The sequence below is a fragment of the Anabas testudineus genome, chromosome 23 (genome assembly GCF_900324465.2).
Source record: "Anabas testudineus chromosome 23, fAnaTes1.2, whole genome shotgun sequence".
NCBI classification, from domain to species: Eukaryota; Metazoa; Chordata; class Actinopteri; order Anabantiformes; family Anabantidae; genus Anabas; species Anabas testudineus.
The window spans coordinates 2317860-2336020 of record NC_046631.1 but is presented as its reverse complement, the minus strand read 5'-3'; the positions used below and the strand labels follow the sequence as shown (position 1 = coordinate 2336020).

At 46.5% G+C, this 18161-nt stretch overlaps 1 protein-coding gene across 1 annotated transcript; it reads left to right on the top strand.

Moving 5' to 3' along the window:
- Window positions 1-594: 594 nt before the first annotated feature.
- Window positions 595-3294, top strand: phlda1 (pleckstrin homology-like domain, family A, member 1). The gene is made up of 2 exons (XM_026362417.1): window positions 595-1249; window positions 2285-3294. The coding sequence occupies exon 1, from the start codon at window positions 764-766 to the stop codon at window positions 1208-1210; it is 447 nt and encodes a 148-aa protein (XP_026218202.1). The 5' UTR covers window positions 595-763; the 3' UTR covers window positions 1211-1249; window positions 2285-3294.
- The last annotated feature ends 14867 nt before the right edge of the window (window positions 3295-18161 follow it).

Here is an 18161-nt window from a genome sequence, read left to right as displayed (position 1 = left end):
GGTTCTATAGGGTTCTGTAGGGTTCTGTAGGGTCCTTCTGAGCAGCTGTTGTCAAGGCAAAATGCTATGCTACAAAAATACTAATGTACTCAATAACTGTACGTGTATGTTCATGAATAAATTGGTTAAACATGTTTAATATGTTGATTCTTTCATTGTCATGTGTTCTTTTTTTTTTACTGTTACTCCTGTTGGGCGCTGTGCACCAGCAGAGGGCGCCATTGCTGTGAGGTGCAACCATTAGATGTAATGTTGTAAAAGTGATGACAATTGGAAATGATCAGTGTGTAATGGCGAAATATTAGTGACTTTCACACGGGCAGTGTATTTAAAAGGTCCAATGTGGAATGCTTCTACAAGCCTGTCTAGTTAGAAGTATGACATCAGTTCAGTTTATAGTTTATTCTAATGTTTGTATAATCTCAACTGGAAACTGGTTGAAAACGGGTGAATTCGCCCTTTAAGTCTAAGTTTATTACATGAAGAATTGACAGCAGTCGTTAAGCTCAGGAGACTGGTGCCACTCTGGGGGGCGGTGCACCGCCTCAGACCCCTCCCGCCTCAGACCCCCACCCCCGTCACACACTGTGACCAGCAGCCAAACAGACATCCAGGCAGCTTCCTCACACCACTCATCACCGCAGTCACGGCAGCATCCCATGCCTCCACCTGCTCCGGGATCACACCGCCGCGCCTCCAGCAGCCAGTCCGCCGTCCGAGTCGAGCAGCCAGGGAGGTGGGAGCGCGAAGCGTCCGGGTGAAGATGCTGGAAAACGGGAGGAAGGTGTTCAAGGAAGGTCTGCTGGAGAAGCGGAGCGACGGGCTGCTGCAGCTCTGGAAGAAGAAGCACTGCGTCCTGACCGAGGACGGCGTGCTGCTGCTGCCGCCCAAGCAGCACGACCACCCGCAGCACCATCAGCCGCACCAGGGCAAAGTCAAGGAGCTGCACTTCGCCAACATGAAGACCGTGGACTGCGTGGAGCGGAAGGGCAAATACGTCTACTTCACGGTGGTCATGACCGAGGGGAAGGAGATCGACTTCAGGTGCCCGCAGGACGAGGGCTGGAACGCGGAGATCACCTTGCAGATGGTCCAGTACAAGAACCGACAGGCGATCCTGGCCGTGAAATCCACCCGGCAGAAGCAGCAGCTGCTCGTCGTGCAGATGCCCGGACAGAAGACGCTCCGCAGCTCGCCAAATGTTGCGTGACCTGCGGCGAGTCCCGCGGACACTGGAGCACCATTATGGGTAAGACAGCTAAAGAAAAGACGAGAAGGAAGGGAGGGGGGGGGACCCCGGGTCCGGGGACCACATGGAGACCCCCCCTCACAAATGAAGGACCCGTTTAAGAGAGAGCACCTCTTTTATTCCCTGGATGCTTACACCATGAGTGAGGACGTCTGCTTTGATCCTAGCTGATAGTCCTCCATCAAAGGGGGGCAGAATGGTACAAAATGAGGATTTATGTTGACCTAAAGGAAAGTTCAGGAGCCCCCCCCCCCTCCCCGCCTCTCATGGAGAATGTGCTGGATAGAGGTTTCCAGAGAGAGGCCAGATACGCACGAGAAAAAACGCAAATCGCCAAATCACATGGGAACATGTACGAGTGCTTTTAGAATTAATCTCAGATCAGATTTACACGAAGAAATCAACACGGTAACGTTTCAATTCTCACTGTTAGAATCCAGCGTTTGAACATTTTGTGATTCCACATTACGCGTAAAGACGCACCGATGGCGCGTAAATATCAAAATCCGGGAGTGTGTGCTGATCAGCGCGCACACACGCACACACACACACACACACACACACACCACGACTTCCCACATTCACTCCGTGGTGCCGTCTCAGCAGTGTGTGTCACACCAGAGCCACGTGTTCTGCTTTCCAGTCCCTCAACTCAACAGTCCAGCAGCTCAGTCTGCTCTGGAGTTATAACGCACCATGTGTCTCTGAGGGGCACATGGATTATTTAGTCACTGTGGCTTTGATTTGACACCCCCCCCCCCCCCCCTCCTCATCACCACACTATGTTAGCACACACCCATTAGTTACCACTCATCATTTGCCTTTATACACAACATTATTATACATCTATCACCTCTGTGGTATGAAAGTTACTTTCAACATTACAAGCACAGGCTACAGGCTTTTACACAAATCCTGTCTTAGGAAATGGTTTCACTGTGAGTTGGTGTCCATAATAAGATCCAGGCTGTTGATATAGACATCCTGTGTCAGCCACCATCAGTCCTCAGTCTGACTAATTGATTGCATCCGCAGGTTAATTGGACACTCAGCTAGAGGATGAATATCGACCCCCGGGCTGCACATCCCCTGTGCCACTTCGCCACCCGAGCTCCATTCTCCAGGAGAAGCCCCGTTCCCATGTAGTGGTGTCCACCGACCGACCGGCGCCCCCCCCCCTCGCCTCTTTTCAATACAGAGACTACTTTCACAAAAAGACTGATGGACAAAAAGCATGTGAGAAAACCCCTGTATTCTACCGTGCGATAGGTTCATCCCTTATTTATTAGATGTGTATATATATTTTCTATAAAGATGTTATGTTGTTGATGAATGTTCAGTGTGGTTGTTGGAGGAACTGAAAATACTCGCTTGGAGGTTCTTAGCCTGCTGGTAACTCATAAAATCCACTGAGAAGCATTCATGTAGTTCTCTTAGAGAGGTAGGGTTAGTGAGATCAGCTCATTATTAGTCACATGAGTCAGTTTCATTTTCCAACTGAACCAAAGAATCATTTCGCTCTCATGTCCAGTGTTAAACCTCAGAATATACCATGTATGATATTGTATATGATGAGACGCCTGCTCAACTGCTTGTTTTGTTTTCTTGTGAGTCTTAAATCTGAATATGATTCTAGCTTGTTGGCTCTCGTTTGCCTTCAGGGAGGAGCGTTGTGAGAGTGGAAGCACCGTGCATAGTGGACTTTTTTGTCATATTGGCTGTTTCCAGAAGCAGAGCTGCTCTAACGTGTGAACTTTGTGGTGTGAAGGGGCCTTTAACTGTATTTTTAAACGTTTTGACTCTTTGCTGAACTAGGTGATTCTATTCTAATTGTAACTGGGGCAGATTGTCCACAGTAGCTACTTATAATGGGACGTGACAAAAAAAAACCTGACAGCACAACATGTGCTATACACAGTCAACACTCTGCAGTGTGTTTGCTAGCTGGAGTCCTTTCAATATCACTAATGCATTTTTCTATTTGGACTATAATTGCTCTAATTCACGCTCACATGCTTGCACAGTTGGGCTCAAACAAACTCTGGCTGAACCCGCTGACCTCTGCTGCAGCCGGTTCGATTATTTCCTGCTCTGTAGCAGCTCTGCTTCTGAGAAATGTTTAAGAAATCTGTCTCTGGAATGTGCAAGTTACACGTTTTAAGGCATGAAGTTAATTTTCCGAGAGAAAGAGCACATTAAATAATGTGATTGCACGTCAAAGGTGGTGATCCACACAGGGCAACACTGAGTGGACGCTTTCAGAAATCGCCCCCTTTAATGAGGGATGTCTCGCCGTCAGGAAGCAGAATTGAAATTTGATTGAAATTGCATTTCACTGAGGCTCATGTTATTTCCTGTCTGTCGGGGAGCGTTCTCCCACCGCCTCCCTCTTCTTATCGGTGTATCACCAAACCAACACATGCCTCAGCGTTGCTGTCATCTCCCACTGGGGGTTGTAGCTGTGCCCTCTATCTAATGCGACTGGTGTGATGCTTCTCTGACATGCCTTCCTGTTGCCATCATAACACGCACAGTTATAGCTGCGCCCTTTGTAGTCACCGTCCAATTTCTTATTTCCACGTGAGATCTATTTTCATACCTCGGAAAAGATACATTCCATTAAAAAAAAACAAAAAAAAACAGCACAGTGTGACGTGTGGTTTTTCTCCTTCCTGCACAACAGCACATGGACGCCGGGGCCCTGCGGTTCACTGGGGTCATTTAAGTGACCTGTTTAACTAGCTGCAGCTCTGTCGGCCTCTAGCCTTTCATGCTCTACAACCACTGCACCCCCACCACCACCACCACCACCTCCCATTTCCTGGTCTAAAAGTAGACGCCCTGTGCAGAATTGGGTTTCACTGTCAGTTGTTGGTGCTCAGATAAACTGCCAGTGCGTAATGTCAAAAGCAAATGTGGCTCCGGCTACACAGCTCTCTAAAGTTAATGTAAGTAACTGACGGGCACATGATGGCATCCTGTCTGACACATGGAGGGTTCACTGCCTCACTACAGTAATGCCGTGTAAGGAAGCATCTTTCCTTCTTTCTCTGGACATGAAAGTCAGTGAATGCTGATTTTCCTTGATTGAAGAAGTTACCAAGAAATAATAAGAAAGTAAAACTACAAATCCACAGAATCTCATCTTCTCTTCCTAACAACAACGTGTGGTTCTGTGCACAGAAACAGAGAACAGATCAGTGGGGACATGCTGAACATGTTACAGTCTTTTCTTGTTGTTGACACCCCCGGAGCATCGCGGCGTGTCGCTTTGAACCAGGCCGCGCTGCAGCTGCTCTTTAAACATTACATAAGAAACCTGTGGAGCTCCTCACCGGCGCACTCCGACACATTCCTCGCCGTTGCCACCTCTCTTTGATCTGTAGGCAGTTATAGGTGATAGTGGATAGGGTGGATGTTCAAAGCCACACTTGTAAGGTCTCTCCTGGATGCCTCACAGAACTTGACCCTAGTTTGACTTGTTGACCCCTAATTGCTAAGATAAATCCTAAAATCAATAACTTACCCAGGATCCATTGTGCCTGATTATGTTACGTGACATTATGTAGTGTAAAAGTTCCTTTAGATGTTTATTAGTCCATAAACTGCACATCATTTAAACATATCAAATTTAAATCATCCGTTTGCTAGTCAGAGCAAAAGTCTTTTATTTTGGTGGATCAGGTGCTGGTCTGGAACATTAAAACCAAAAACCACCCAGTTCTGTTGGTTGTGTTAGTATCAGATGTACCTTTGGACAGAGGGATTTCAAAACAAGTTTCACAAAAGGTGGGATGGGGACATGTTTACCATTGTGTTGCATCACCACCTTTTCTTTTTACCAGTAGTCTGTGGTTTTGAAAGCGACCAGTTCTCCAACCCAGCTACCACACAGGTCATGTGCCTCCCTTCTGTCAAGAGCCATATGAGCACATGACCCGAGTAGTCTAGAACGCGGGACTGCAACTGTGCAAACAAAGCGCTTTGGTTGGGTTTAGGCCAGAAGACATATGGGATTGGTTTGGATGCTAAATAAACATGCTTAGTGCTGAAATGTTGAATGAACACTTTAACCTAGTTCCAAAAACACCACTGAACCCCAACTTCAGTCTCCAGTGCTTTGGTGAGCCATCCATCCATCAATCCCCAACCGCCTCCTGACAATATGTGACTCCAACTGCAACTGATATGTGTGTGTATTGGTCATTTTCGCCTGCTGGTACAAACAAATACACTATTCTCTGAAGTAAGTATCACTAATGGTGAGTACAGCAGACTGTACCACAGTGTTAGCATGCACTGTGACATTCGACATCATTTATTTATTTACATTTCTTAATAAATCACATTTCAGCCGAGCGATCTGATGGCCCTCCAACGGTGCTGATGTGCTTGATCGGTTGCCATGCCAACCCTTTTCACAGGAACCAGTGAGTTAGCTATCTGTCTGGTTTTATTCTTGGATGTGTTCAATCGCTTTCAGAAAACTTTTACAAACAGCACAGAAGTGTTGCTAACTGCTGTATAAAAGCCATAATTGTCTTCGGGATGTTTATGACTTAGATTACAGGGGCTCAGCTGCCACTCTTATCAAGCCGCATCGCCGCCACATCCATAATGACGGATCACTCAGGAGCGCGGATGCAGCAGCTCCTCAGATCGCTCGGTTATTCCGAGTGCCTGGCGAGGAGATAACAGGTACACGAAGAAAAGGCCCCATTATTCTGGGACATCTGGCGTCAGCCCGGCTCCACGGGCTTCATCAGACAGTGAAACAGCTCATCAGCACACAGAACGGAGAGCAGATTGTTCACATACTCGCTGTTTTGTTTCTCTCCCAACTGTGGAGGCGGAAGATAGATAGGTGTAAGATTGCTTTATGGAGCCCGATTCAGGCTGTGCGTCAGAATTAAAGCCAACTTGCTTGTGCTTTTGTGTGGATTTCTGAGTTGGGGTTTTCATTATTTTGCAGTAGGAGGATTATGTGGAACATAAAATGAAGAATCCCATACTTCAGATCTTCATTTTAACTATGCAGCATTATTAAACCATTATACTTTATGTAATTATCCATTAGCGGGCTGTGCAGCGTGGTATCGGGCTATAAAAATTCAAGAATACTTAGCCATCTGCTCAGTAGTACATAAACTGTGTGTTTTATACTTTCTATGTAAATGACCCAAATGCTAAGAAAAAACTAAAAGGGATTCCAGGGCGAGTTGGATTTTGGAGAAACACTTTCAGTTTGTCATCTTGCCCATTTTGCTCCATGCGCACTGTGTATGTGCGGGTGCAGGCTCGAGTTTCACTTGTGCAAACATGACTTGCCCAGATGCTCAAGGTCGTCGACCCCCTCTGTGAGTCACAGGTGAAGCAGTGTGTCTGATGCAAATGCACATGCATTGGAGTGAATCTCCTCATTTTTCACTGGGGGCACAGTTAAATGGAGACTGAACGTAAAGTAAAAGAATGTTAGTGGTATTATATTGTAGAGCTCTGGTGTTGTGGCCAACTCTACATGCAAGTGCAAGTACACACTTCAGCACCTGTTGCCAAACCACCAGGCTGAGGCAGCGCTGGGCAGCTGGCTCGGGTCGACCTCTTTCAATGATTAGAGCAGGAAGTTGGTGATAAAAGCAGAAATGTCACCTTGGTCTCTGCAGCTTCTGAAAACCCTGAGAGCCCCACACACTCCACACTAGCAACTATTCTTTCCTCATAGACTAAGGTTGTGTGTTTCATAGGTGTGTTTCACACAGCTGTCAGTCTAGCACATGTGCAGCTTAAGCCAAAGTCATTTCTCGACCTACGTGTCCTCTAATTCAACCAGGAAGCCGATTTTACTGTCTGTTCGTTGCACACACACATAGTAAATACGCTCTCCCCCTTTTCAGTTTGATTATGCAGGTGGTGCGAGTGGCAAACAGATGCACTCGGTCTGTGCAAACGCGTGCACGCACGCGCACAGCCGCCCCCTCGTCTGCACACACACAGGTGACAGGGTGCCTGCCAGTGATAACAGCAGTGTGGCAGCTGAGCGGACTCAACCTCCTCCGCGCCCGCTCCAAGGTCACTGATAGGCCCGACAGCCACGGGGACAGCTGTCTCTCAGCCAATCCCTGGCCTCCCTGTGCTTGCGTGAAAAGCTCGGTTCCCTCTTTTGCATGAGATAACACTATTGTAACACTGGGATTATCTTCTCCCAGCAGCCAAACAGCAGTTTAAAAAACCATGCAAATGAGCCACTTTGCAGACAAATCCATCTGGAAAACAGAGAGGTGGCCAGAACTAGTTTGGCAACTAACGACGCAGCTTTTTTTGTTCATTATTTCTTTCCGTAGCTGTGGGTGTTATTTTTCCTGAAAGCCCCTGCTGGTGTAATGTATTTAAAACCGCACAGCAACTCGGGAGAGCTCTGGTCCCTTGTGTGTGTGTGTGTGTGTGTGAGCACTGGACACACTTCTGATTGAATCAATGTAATAAGAATGACATGATGAGGTCTTGAGGAGGTCCCGTGTTCATAGATAAAAACCCCTCTCAGTGCTTGTGATGCTCAGATGCAGCAGACAGAAAGAATCCAGCGTACAGCTACTGTCATGGTTTCCTCAAATGACTCTCGGATCCGTCGCCACGCGGACTCAGAGTAACGGCTGGGTCTCTGCTGAGATATTGTTTACTTTGGCGTGAAAAATTGCCTGATTGGAGGCAGGAACTGTGCATGAGACGTGATTGTTCCACCACAGCTGGATTCAAAGGCAGTCTGATTGTCTGTTTGATGCCTCCTATTCATACAGAATACTAATAAGTAGCTGTAATACTGCGTTTGGACATAAATGGCTGCAACAGTACTGCACATTAACCAATATACAGCATATTGTTAAAACTATTTTCATTTCTTTAATTTACAATTTTTCCTATTTCATAGCTTATAAATAGAGTCTGTAAGGTACACTTAATGCTGTGTAGCTCTGCTAACAAGCTCCATAAACCCCGTGGAGGAATACATCGCCTGTGGGCGAGTGCTTCTTGAAAAGACTTATAGAGAAGCAAAGTTCTTTATAATGTCGTTGCAAGGGGGGGGGGTTAGTGAAGTTTGCAGCTCAGCATAGACTCTGGATCAAAATAGGGGGGGTCTGATATGGATCATATTTGTAAGGAAAACTGAGGTGACGGATAAAATTGCAAAGATTCCTCCAGAATAAAAGAGTTGCATTACTGTCTGTACTGCTGCGACTGACCCGGCTCAGTTCTATGAAACTGAAATAAATAAAACTAAGCTCCTGCGGTGATGTGTCCTTTAGGCTGTGCCGGCTCACTGACGACCGTTGCTGACCTGACAGTTGCCAAACCTGTACAAATACGCGACCTTTTCGTCCTTGAGAGGCGGCGGCAGACCTGGTCCTCTCTGATGACAGCTCATCTTTACTGCCTCTCCCAGCAGGAGTCTCCTCTCTGTTTTGCATATCTGTGGATGGATGCAGACGTTGTTCAGTTCTGCTGGAACGCCAATGAGCCGCGGCACGGTGAGTCAGCAGCCAGACAGACGTAACGGTAGAGGCTGTTGTTTCTCCCCTAAACACAGGTAGGCCTGTGATATGGGTGCGTCTGGTTCGACGCGCGGAAAAGTGAGACACCTCCTTTTGACACTGTCGTGTGTCTTTTTCAGAACAATGTGAAGGAGGAAAACAGCCCCAGGTTCAATTCTCCTGTTGTTCTCCACACTAAAGACATGACAGTAAGAATCATATGAGTGAATGTCAGTTGATGACACTCACCCACGTTCACTCATGTATAATGAGGTCTTTAAAGTCTTTCTGTACTTTAAGGTCCTATCTTACTTGTAATTCCCTGAAAATAGTACTAATTCCTAAATGATGACATTGAAACTAGATAAAGAGTAAACAGTACTAATAGAGCATCTTCCAACTAAGTGGTATTCATTTATCAGTCTACTTCCACGTGGGAAATAATGAACAACCTCCACTTTTATATGGAGGTCAGATGAGAAGTTGCAAACTGTGACATTGACCCACACTGTGTGATTTGAGGGTGCGGGTCAGTAAAGTTTTATTAGACAGCAAATTTAATTGAGAGTAACGTGACCCTGAAGGAGAAAAGAAATAATGGGCCGATCACTGTCGTAACACTCGCCTGGCACCGCCTCCTCTCAGCCAGCTCGTCTGATAACTTGGGAACAATGAGAGTTATTCACCGGTCAAAGACGCACAGAAGCTCGTGGACGTGGATTCAGACCCTTGTTGTTTGCTGTTATATCTGATATCAGGAGTTTAATGCTGATACTGGTGGTTGTGTGTTTTTTTAAGTGTGTGTTCAACAGGCTGTTACCTAGTGCCCACTTCCAACTGAATGCTCTTTTCTTTCCAGCTAGTTGGCACACAGAGGCTTTGTTTGAAATCTCACAAAGCTGTTTAATACTTATACAGAATTCTCCTGTAGAAGACTGGAGGGGTGGGAAACGTGCGCTGTACCTGGGCTCTCCCTTCCTCAAAAGACAATCATCTTATTCATGTCCGCCTTGGGAAAATGTTTGTGACACCCTGGAGCGCTGACGGGCACTCGTGCGATACCACAGAGTGACCTGGAGGACTTGGGATTGGGACGGGGAGGGAGGGTGGGGGTGAGACAGCGTTGGTAGATGATGTGTGGGAAGGGAAGAGTGCTGTGTGAGTGAATAGTGTAATAGAGGAAGAGAGGGATGGAGCAGAAAAGGACAGGGAGGCTTCTTTCAATGTCACCCTGTAATCCAACACACTTCATCACTTCCTTTTTTCTGTCACTCTGTGCCCCCACCTCTCCAGTATTCCCTGTCCTCTCCTCATCTCCCCATTTTGCTCTCTTACCCTCCACCTCTTAACGTTCTGTCTCGCGGGCGGGGGACGCACATGCGTTCGTCTCTTAGGAACGATGCTGTCACTGTTATGGATGTTCCAGAGAGAGCAGAGCAGGAAAGAGACCGTGTGAATTCGAATGCTGTCACTGTGATGGCTGCTGCCGCTGCGGTTTGAGCTGATGCTTAAGAGGAGTCGGCTCAGCAAAGCCTGGATAGCTTGACTAGCCGTGTAACCTTCCACCGAGCTAATTGGTTTGTTAGAGGAATAAATTGTGCAGCAGGTGGAGGCGGGCTGAAGTGGAGTGTGTCATTTGGTCTTTAATTGCTCTGAACGGTTGGATGGTGAGCGGAAGCTCTCTGTCCAGTGTGACAAAAAGGAAGGATGACAGTGGAAATTAAAAGCACCTGAGCAGAACATTGGGGGAGAAAGAAAAAAAAAAAGATGGCTGACAGCACCTTAAAGCTGCACTTTGTTTAACAATGCATCCAAGAACGATGGTGCACCTGATTAATAGGAAATGTGCAGTTGAAGAGTCGAATCAGTCTGAGCATGAGACGCTGTCATCTTTTAAATACTGTGGGAGCAATGAGGCGTGGGATGGCGGTATCTCCGTACCTCTCATTAATGAAAACGGTCCTTGTGTGTTTGGGATAAATGAGAGAGGAGAGGGCGCAGTGAAACTCCTCTACCAGGCATTTAGTCAACTCAAACACCACTCATCACAGCTGACGCTTCCAGGACGATGCTCTATTAGGAAACATCCCAGTGAACAACGTTTCTGAACACGCTGCTGTGATCGTTATGTTTATGTAAAGATCAGTGTGAACATGAGAGTACCCTCATTTTTCTCGGTGTGTACATACTGTAGTGTGTATATCCTGCTGATACCCCACAGGTACACTACACACAGCTTCATTATCATTTCCTCTCAGATTTATTGTCAGTCACTATTAAAGACTTTCCAATAATGTGTAGTAGTGGAGGTTTGTGGGCTTCTATTAACCCACATTTACATTATTCCTTAATGACATCACATCGTCAATGAGTGGAGTGTCTCAGAGTTAAGAGCACACTCTACTGTATCATCTCTGTTTATTTCTGTGTTCCTGTGCTGCAGGCCGCTGTGAAACGAAGATGCTCATTAGAAAAAATAGGGCGACTGACAATTAGATCACATCTGCAGACATTCATAGATACAGCTCCACGGAGGACGGCTGTTGGTGTGGGCTCTGGGCCCAACTACAGTGTAGTAGACGGTACGGTCAGAGTTTGGGAATCGAGTTGTCACACTACAGCCGAAACGCGTGATCCACATTAAACCGGCCGACTCGGGGAAAAAAAAACAGGGGCAGGCCGTTCATTATTGATGTTCAAACCTCTGTGAAGATACTCTAAACAGACTTGTGCGGTTGCATAATAAATGTGTAGCTTGTGAGATGCAAAGATGAGACTTCCTTGTATGAATGAGGGCAACTGGTAACATCCAGCTCCAGCCTGGTACCTTTCTGCTGGTCTGGTCCATGTCATTTGAATTAAGTTTTTGTTAATAGCTGTTCACAACAACATCATGTACTAATACTAGGGTACTACTGCATACAAACCGTGCACATTGCACTTGTGCCTTTGTGTTTACTGCACCGATGCTGGACTTTTAATCCATTCGAGTGAAGGAATGTTAAAGAAATAAACCTTTGATTTGCTTTTAGCCAGAACTCAGCTCGCTCACATCACAGCCAGCTTGTTACATGCTTTCTTAAATAGATTTTTACCGCACACCGCCCAGTGAACCCCCAGCTGGCTGCATTGTGATGATAAACGCTGGACTCCTGTATTACAAAAGCGTTCATGACTAAGCTTGAAACGGGTTCACGCTTCTGAAGCGGCGCCCTGGGTGCGTGTTGAAATGCTGCTCATAAAGCAACAGTTAAACATTTTGGGGAATTCATTCACCTTCGGCTGGTTTCAGATGAGCAGTTCACAGGCATCCGTTTTGGTGGGGAAAAATAAAATTATGATTGAATAGGTTATCATGATTTCCCTAAGTAGTAATAACAGTAGCTTTGAGCAGTGTTGGCTCACACAGCACCAACCAACAACACCAACACCACCACCAAGAAATCAGGGTGGTTACTATGTTACTTAAGAGAATTTTGCAGTAAATCTGGAAGTCATTAGCAGTGTTAACTGTTTCTATAGGGGCGGTGATTCACTTTCCAGTACACTTTTCCTCCTCCTGAGCTTGGAGCTGCTCTGCAAACCGAACTTCCTCTTTGAGTGGCAGGCCCGGAGGTGGAGGGTGACGCTTGAGCTGACTGACGGATTTCACTGAGTCCACCGACTGCTGATCTGTTTCCACAGGAAAAGAACTCGAAAAAGGAACTTTATCAGGAGCTTGGAGATTTTTTTCTCCATCTTCTCCTTCTGGATCTAGTTCAAATTAAGTTTGTGACAAAAACAAGCATTGACTTGGTTGAGACTTTTAAACTGCACATGTACACAGTAGTTTCTTCTTGTTTGTGACTTTGGAGAAGTTGCGTGACTATGAATCTACTTTTTACTGCTATAATTTCACGGGTTAATGTGCTAAAACCACCGTAGACGTCGGGGTCTCGACACCAGCCCATAAAACCCAACCTCAACAGCCCACAGCTACATTTTCTTCACTGTGTCAGATCCTTGAACCCATTCTTTTTGGCAGCTGTCTGGTCGGCCATCGCTACCTCTCGGTGTCCTTTTTCCCAGACAATCCACTCGCTTGTACTTTTCCACAGCTGCTGGTTTCTATGGCAACCCAGGAGAGGGGAGGAAGAGGAGGCTGGGGCTTTGACAGAGCGCTGTCAAACAGACGGCACAGGGGCGGCTGGGATCCTCGTGAGGTAGAACACCCAGAGGGAAGAGGAAACGAAAACAGTGAGGGAGGAGGAAGGTGTGTGTGTGTGTGTGTGGGGGGGGGGGGTATCAGCAGAAACAAAAGTGCACTGCTAAATGATTCCGGCTTATTCTTAGCTCTGTGGATTGTAACTCAGTTAAATCTGGTTGGGTGCTGGCGGTTCTGTGCACCACAGAGAAAATCATACAGTGTGAGGCGTCTCTGTGGCAGCCAGTGTTTTCCAGCATTACTATGGAATGTAAATAGATTCAACGTACAGTCGAGGCGCGAACCCCCAACAAAGCTGTCAGCTGGCATCTCAGTTACTCAAAGCACCGCGGCTCTAACGGGCGCACTGACATCTTATCTCTTCAATCCCATTTTTGTTTGATTAATCATCGAAGGCAGGCAGAGAGATGGAGAACTACACAGCCCACCAGGTATCAAGGGTACAATTTCTGATAATTAGCATGCACAGAGTAGTAATTTGTTGCCTCTAATAAATAATTTGTGCTCTTGAATTAAATTACTAGGTCCATTCAAATTACTCCTTCCTTCAAATGACAAGTTATTGTAGCAGTAGGAACTAAATTTACAGGTTGTTGTGGCTAGTCAGACAGGAAGGAGCGTCCACAGCCCAACAGCTGTACTTCTAATGGAGGCGTAGACTGCAATTAGTGCATTTATGGCTGCTAATTAACGGCAGAAAGTTTTATTCACTGGATTCATCCTTTTTGATGCAGCGTTGGGAATTGTTTCAAGCGTTTCCCAGTTCTTGCAATCGGTAGAGTTGATGTTAAAAAGAAGCAATTGAGGCCCTGTACAGCAAGTAGTTCAGCCTGTTCTATAGTTTTTATAGGAACTAGTGATTCAATTCAATATCAGCATCAGTGGCAACATTTGCATAAAAGATTGCGATGTTGCTCTTGAGCTAAGTAGCGAGAGAGAGAGAGATGATGATGATGATGAGAATGATGTAGTAGCTGACAATATAGTAGCAGAGCTTTCAGCTCCATGGGGATCTTGCTAATCAGTGCCACTCACACTACTGTTGGCTCAACAGAGATTTGAAGGTGTCACAACAAGCGTACGCAAAACAAACAAACAAATAAATGCATACAAACTCCACTCAAACTTTCTTCTTCCTACTAGTCCACTAAATTAACTACAACAACTGTGCAATGCACCCCCCCCCCCCCCACCCCCCACCCTGCAGGCCTGCAGATCTGTGGCACGCTTTTACATGAACAGGAAGTGAAGGCGACATGTGACAGCCCCTGGCCAGTGGGCAGCTGTCAGAATTAGATCAGAGAGAGCCAAAACAGAGTCCTGCTTGTACGGAGATACACACATAAACATGGACGAAAACAAGCAGAGGGTCAGTCGGAGTCATTCCCTCTCCTGCTAAGTGGGCTAATTGGGAAGTAAAGTTGTTCATCTGCTCCTGTGCTCTCCTTGCACCCTCTGCAAACAGTCTGGTGTGTGTGTGTGTGTGTGTGTGTGTGTGTGTGTGAATGCTTAAACGTTTTGTATTTCCAGTCCAGCTGTCTCTATCCATCAATACCAAGCAGGCATTTGTGTTGGCTGCAAGCGCAGGAGCTCCACAGCGTTTGACAGGTAGAGAGGAGGAGGAGGAGGAAGGCAAAAGGCAGATCTTAGGAACCCGCCTGTAGCCTGAGCAGTCTGCGAGAATATAACCTGGGGCTCTGGAACACAGGCTGTAGCACTTTGCAAGCAGTCATGAATGCAAGTTGATACGTCATAGATAAGAGTTAACATCCCCGAGGCTGTTGCCAGCACTTAGTTCTGGCTGGAAGACAGCAGAGAGCTGCTTTAAAGGCCCCTCTTCCTCTTCCTATTGAAAGATGCATCATTTAGCTGCTGTTATCTGTGCAGTGGTCAGCCCAAGCCTCGCTCCGATCGATGTTTCACAGCGGCCCTCCTCCGTGCAGCCGATCTGTGGGATAAAGAAAGTTGTCCACTGCTTCGTCTTTGCTCTCGTCAAACACTGATTGCGATCACAATCACGACTCACTCAGAGAGGATGAAGAGCAGGAGATAGCAGACAGAAGAGTTGGATAGTGGACGCAGTGTAGATGTTGGGTGTAGGAATTGGTTTACAGCTCAGTGTTGGTTGATAAGTGCTTGATAAGAACTGAAAGTTCATCCGAGGAGCTAATTAAAAGGCTGGAACCGGCTGTTAATTCAACAGCTATCTGTTTGCCTGACTCTGCTTCCACAGCAACAGCATGTGTTTACAGTTACTGTCAGAGGGAGTCAGAAAACATGTGGACAGCAGGCGTTCGCACCCACCACCGACACGTCACGGGGGCGCCGCGCAGGGTCCCGTATTGTTGGTACCGTGTGTACGTGTGCATCACAAAACCTCAACTAGAACTGAAAAGACCTGTCTAAATATAATCACAGGATTCTTCTAAATGACTCTGAGCACAAGGACGTGTGCGTGAGTCTTTTGTTACTCCTCCACAGAGCAATTTTAATGAGACAAATTCCTCCCCAAATGAAAAAAAAAAAACAGCTTTTAAAGATGCTGGATGTGCTACACGGTGAGGATGAAGGCTCCTTCTTACTCATCACCAGTCATCCACCACTCCTTTGAACGCTCAGGAAGTATGGAGGCCTACAGTTGCTTTATCACCTCGTTAATTTCTTATCAGACGCACGGCGGCAATAAATCCGCCATGACTTATGAGGATGTGGTCACCGCTGTGCTTGTGTGGCGAATTCCTCAGAAGTGAGTGACACGTTAACGGTTTGTGATCGACTGTAATGGACGGCGAGCGCCTCGGCTCTCACTGTGGCCGCAATAAGCAGCAGGGATCTGGAGGAGGCCGTACTCCTCCGCTCAAGGTCAAAGGGCAACTTGAGGAGCAGAGGAAGCGACGGGGACATCTTCAACCTCATAGACTGTTACAGGCTGCAGCAATGTATTAAATATGTGAGTTAGTCCCTAAAGTTTATGTGATGCTTTCAAACAGCGTGGGAAAAATGTGATCCGGAAGCTTCCTAATGGGCAAATTCACTTTCAAGTGCTGATAGCTGCTAATGTAGTTCATTAGTCTTCCCTTTACTACGTGGATGCTACATCATACGTGCCTATGGGCTGTGCACCCCCAGGCAAAGCAGAGATTTTTCTAGAGCTCTTGCAGGCAAACAGGTGCAAACAATTAAATTCTGCGAGACAGGAGGCTTAATGACAGACAGATGCAACCAGCGGATGCAGACGAAAACATGTGCAACCCACAATTTCTATTAAGGAGAGGTTTTGGGTCACTCTGTCCTGAATATGGTGCTAACCTTCACTGAAATCTATCTGCCTGCTTCCGTCGCCCCGTCATCCCATCTGCCTTTAAAATCCATTTATTCCACGTGTGTTTTTCTCTCATTTTCTGCCAGACTTCAATTTTGCTGTCAATTTTTTTTTTATGGACTGGTGAAGGGGGGGGGGGGGGGAGGGCTCGAGGCCTGGTGGAAACTCGAGTCCTTGGCTCTCAGCAGAGAGCAGGAAACAAGAGCCGTCATTGTGCAACTTGCCACTGTGCTTTGATGCAGAGGCGATGGCGTTCGGCACAGCAGTTGTTGCTCTCTGGTTTTAGTTTGTAGACGGTTGAGATGTCTCACTGATGAACTGTGAATTTCAGTGGTTTCATATCTATCCTTCCATCTGTTTCGACTGTTAGTGCGCATCATGGTGTTTTAGCGTTGTTTGGCGTTCGATAGAAGCTGGGGCTAAAAACTTTATTGTGCAACAGGGATAAAAAAACCCCGCATCTGGTTACATCTGGGAGTTCCAGAGTTCAGGCAGTCACCGCAAGGCCGGCACAGATTTAAAAAGCAAGTATTAAAAAAACAACACAGATATTGTGTGCTGTGGTCACATTTCCTTTTGTTCTCCTTCTGTTTCATGGCTGATAGCAGGACTATGATGAATGTTATTTTCTCAGACCAAACAAAGCGTCTCCTACAAATGGGCTGCACCCTCCACTCGTCTCCCGTGGCGTACAAAGCCCTTTAAAACATGCCTCCCACTCCCCCATTCACACACACCGAGGAGCTGGCCTGCCCCACCGGGACCAGCTCGGCGTTTGGTGTCTCGCCTTAGAATGGGCTGAGGATCAAATCACCTCAGGATAATACAACCTAAGTAGTACTCCCATGCTGTCTGTCTAAGGCGGGTAGCATGCTTCTTTAATGATGGCATGACATTGAAGCAGTAAAAAATAAATGGTGTAATTATTATAAACAAACATTTTAATAGAATATGTTCATTCTAATGATGCTCTGTTGGATAAGTGCTTTTTTTTAATTGTAAAGTGCTACGTTTGGTTTCGAGTGTGGCCTCTGTTTTACCATCTGAACACCACATCCCTCTTAATGGGAGGCACGATGGGAGACCGTGGAAGTTTCTGGAACATTTTGTGCCTGTGGGATGAGCCGCGCTCTATGTGGTTGGTATATATCACTGCCTCTAAAATCCACAGTTGGAGCAGGGAGGAGGATGCACACTGAGGCTTAGAAGCCGGTGTGTATGTGTGTGTGTGTGTGTGTGTGTGTGTGTGTGTGAGGAGTGGCTGAGTGTTGAATGCGGCTGGCGAGGTAATTAACATTTCCCTAGCATCAGCGGCTAGCGCTCAGGGCTAAAATGATCCGTGGAGACCTCGCTGACGCTGTAATGAAGTCCGGACACTTCTTCCCTCGCTGAGACTAGTGGGGAACAAAATGTATCACTGCTAAAATCACTGATTGTCTTGTGTCGTCCGTGGTTATTAGACTAGAAGTCTGGTTCACAATGCTGCAGAATGGAAAGAGTTTATTGGCTCCTTCTTTCCTGTCCGATCCCCTTAAACCTTATATTCCATCCTCTGCTCCCAGAATGCACCTGTCTCCGTTTCTGTCGGTCCCCACAATTAAGTGAGCTGGCTGCAGGGCCTTTTCCCATCGTGTTCCCCTGGAGAAACCTGCTGACAGGCCTAGTTTGGGAGCATGATATGTACATTCTGCCTTGAATTTGAACAAACTAAGGACAGACAGTCTGCCTTGTGCACACACTTCCATCCTGCATCCTCTTTCTTTGCAAATCATCATTACCATGACTTTAAAACATGCATTTCATTTTCGTTGGAAGCCTTTTTTTCCCTCTAATCTAAAAGCTTCCTCTTTCATTTTGCTC

Excerpts from the sequence above, each read along its gene's own strand:
- phlda1 (XM_026362417.1), top strand. The coding sequence starts at position 764 with ATGCTGGAAAACGGGAGGAAGGTGTTCAAGGAAGGTCTGCTGGAGAAG.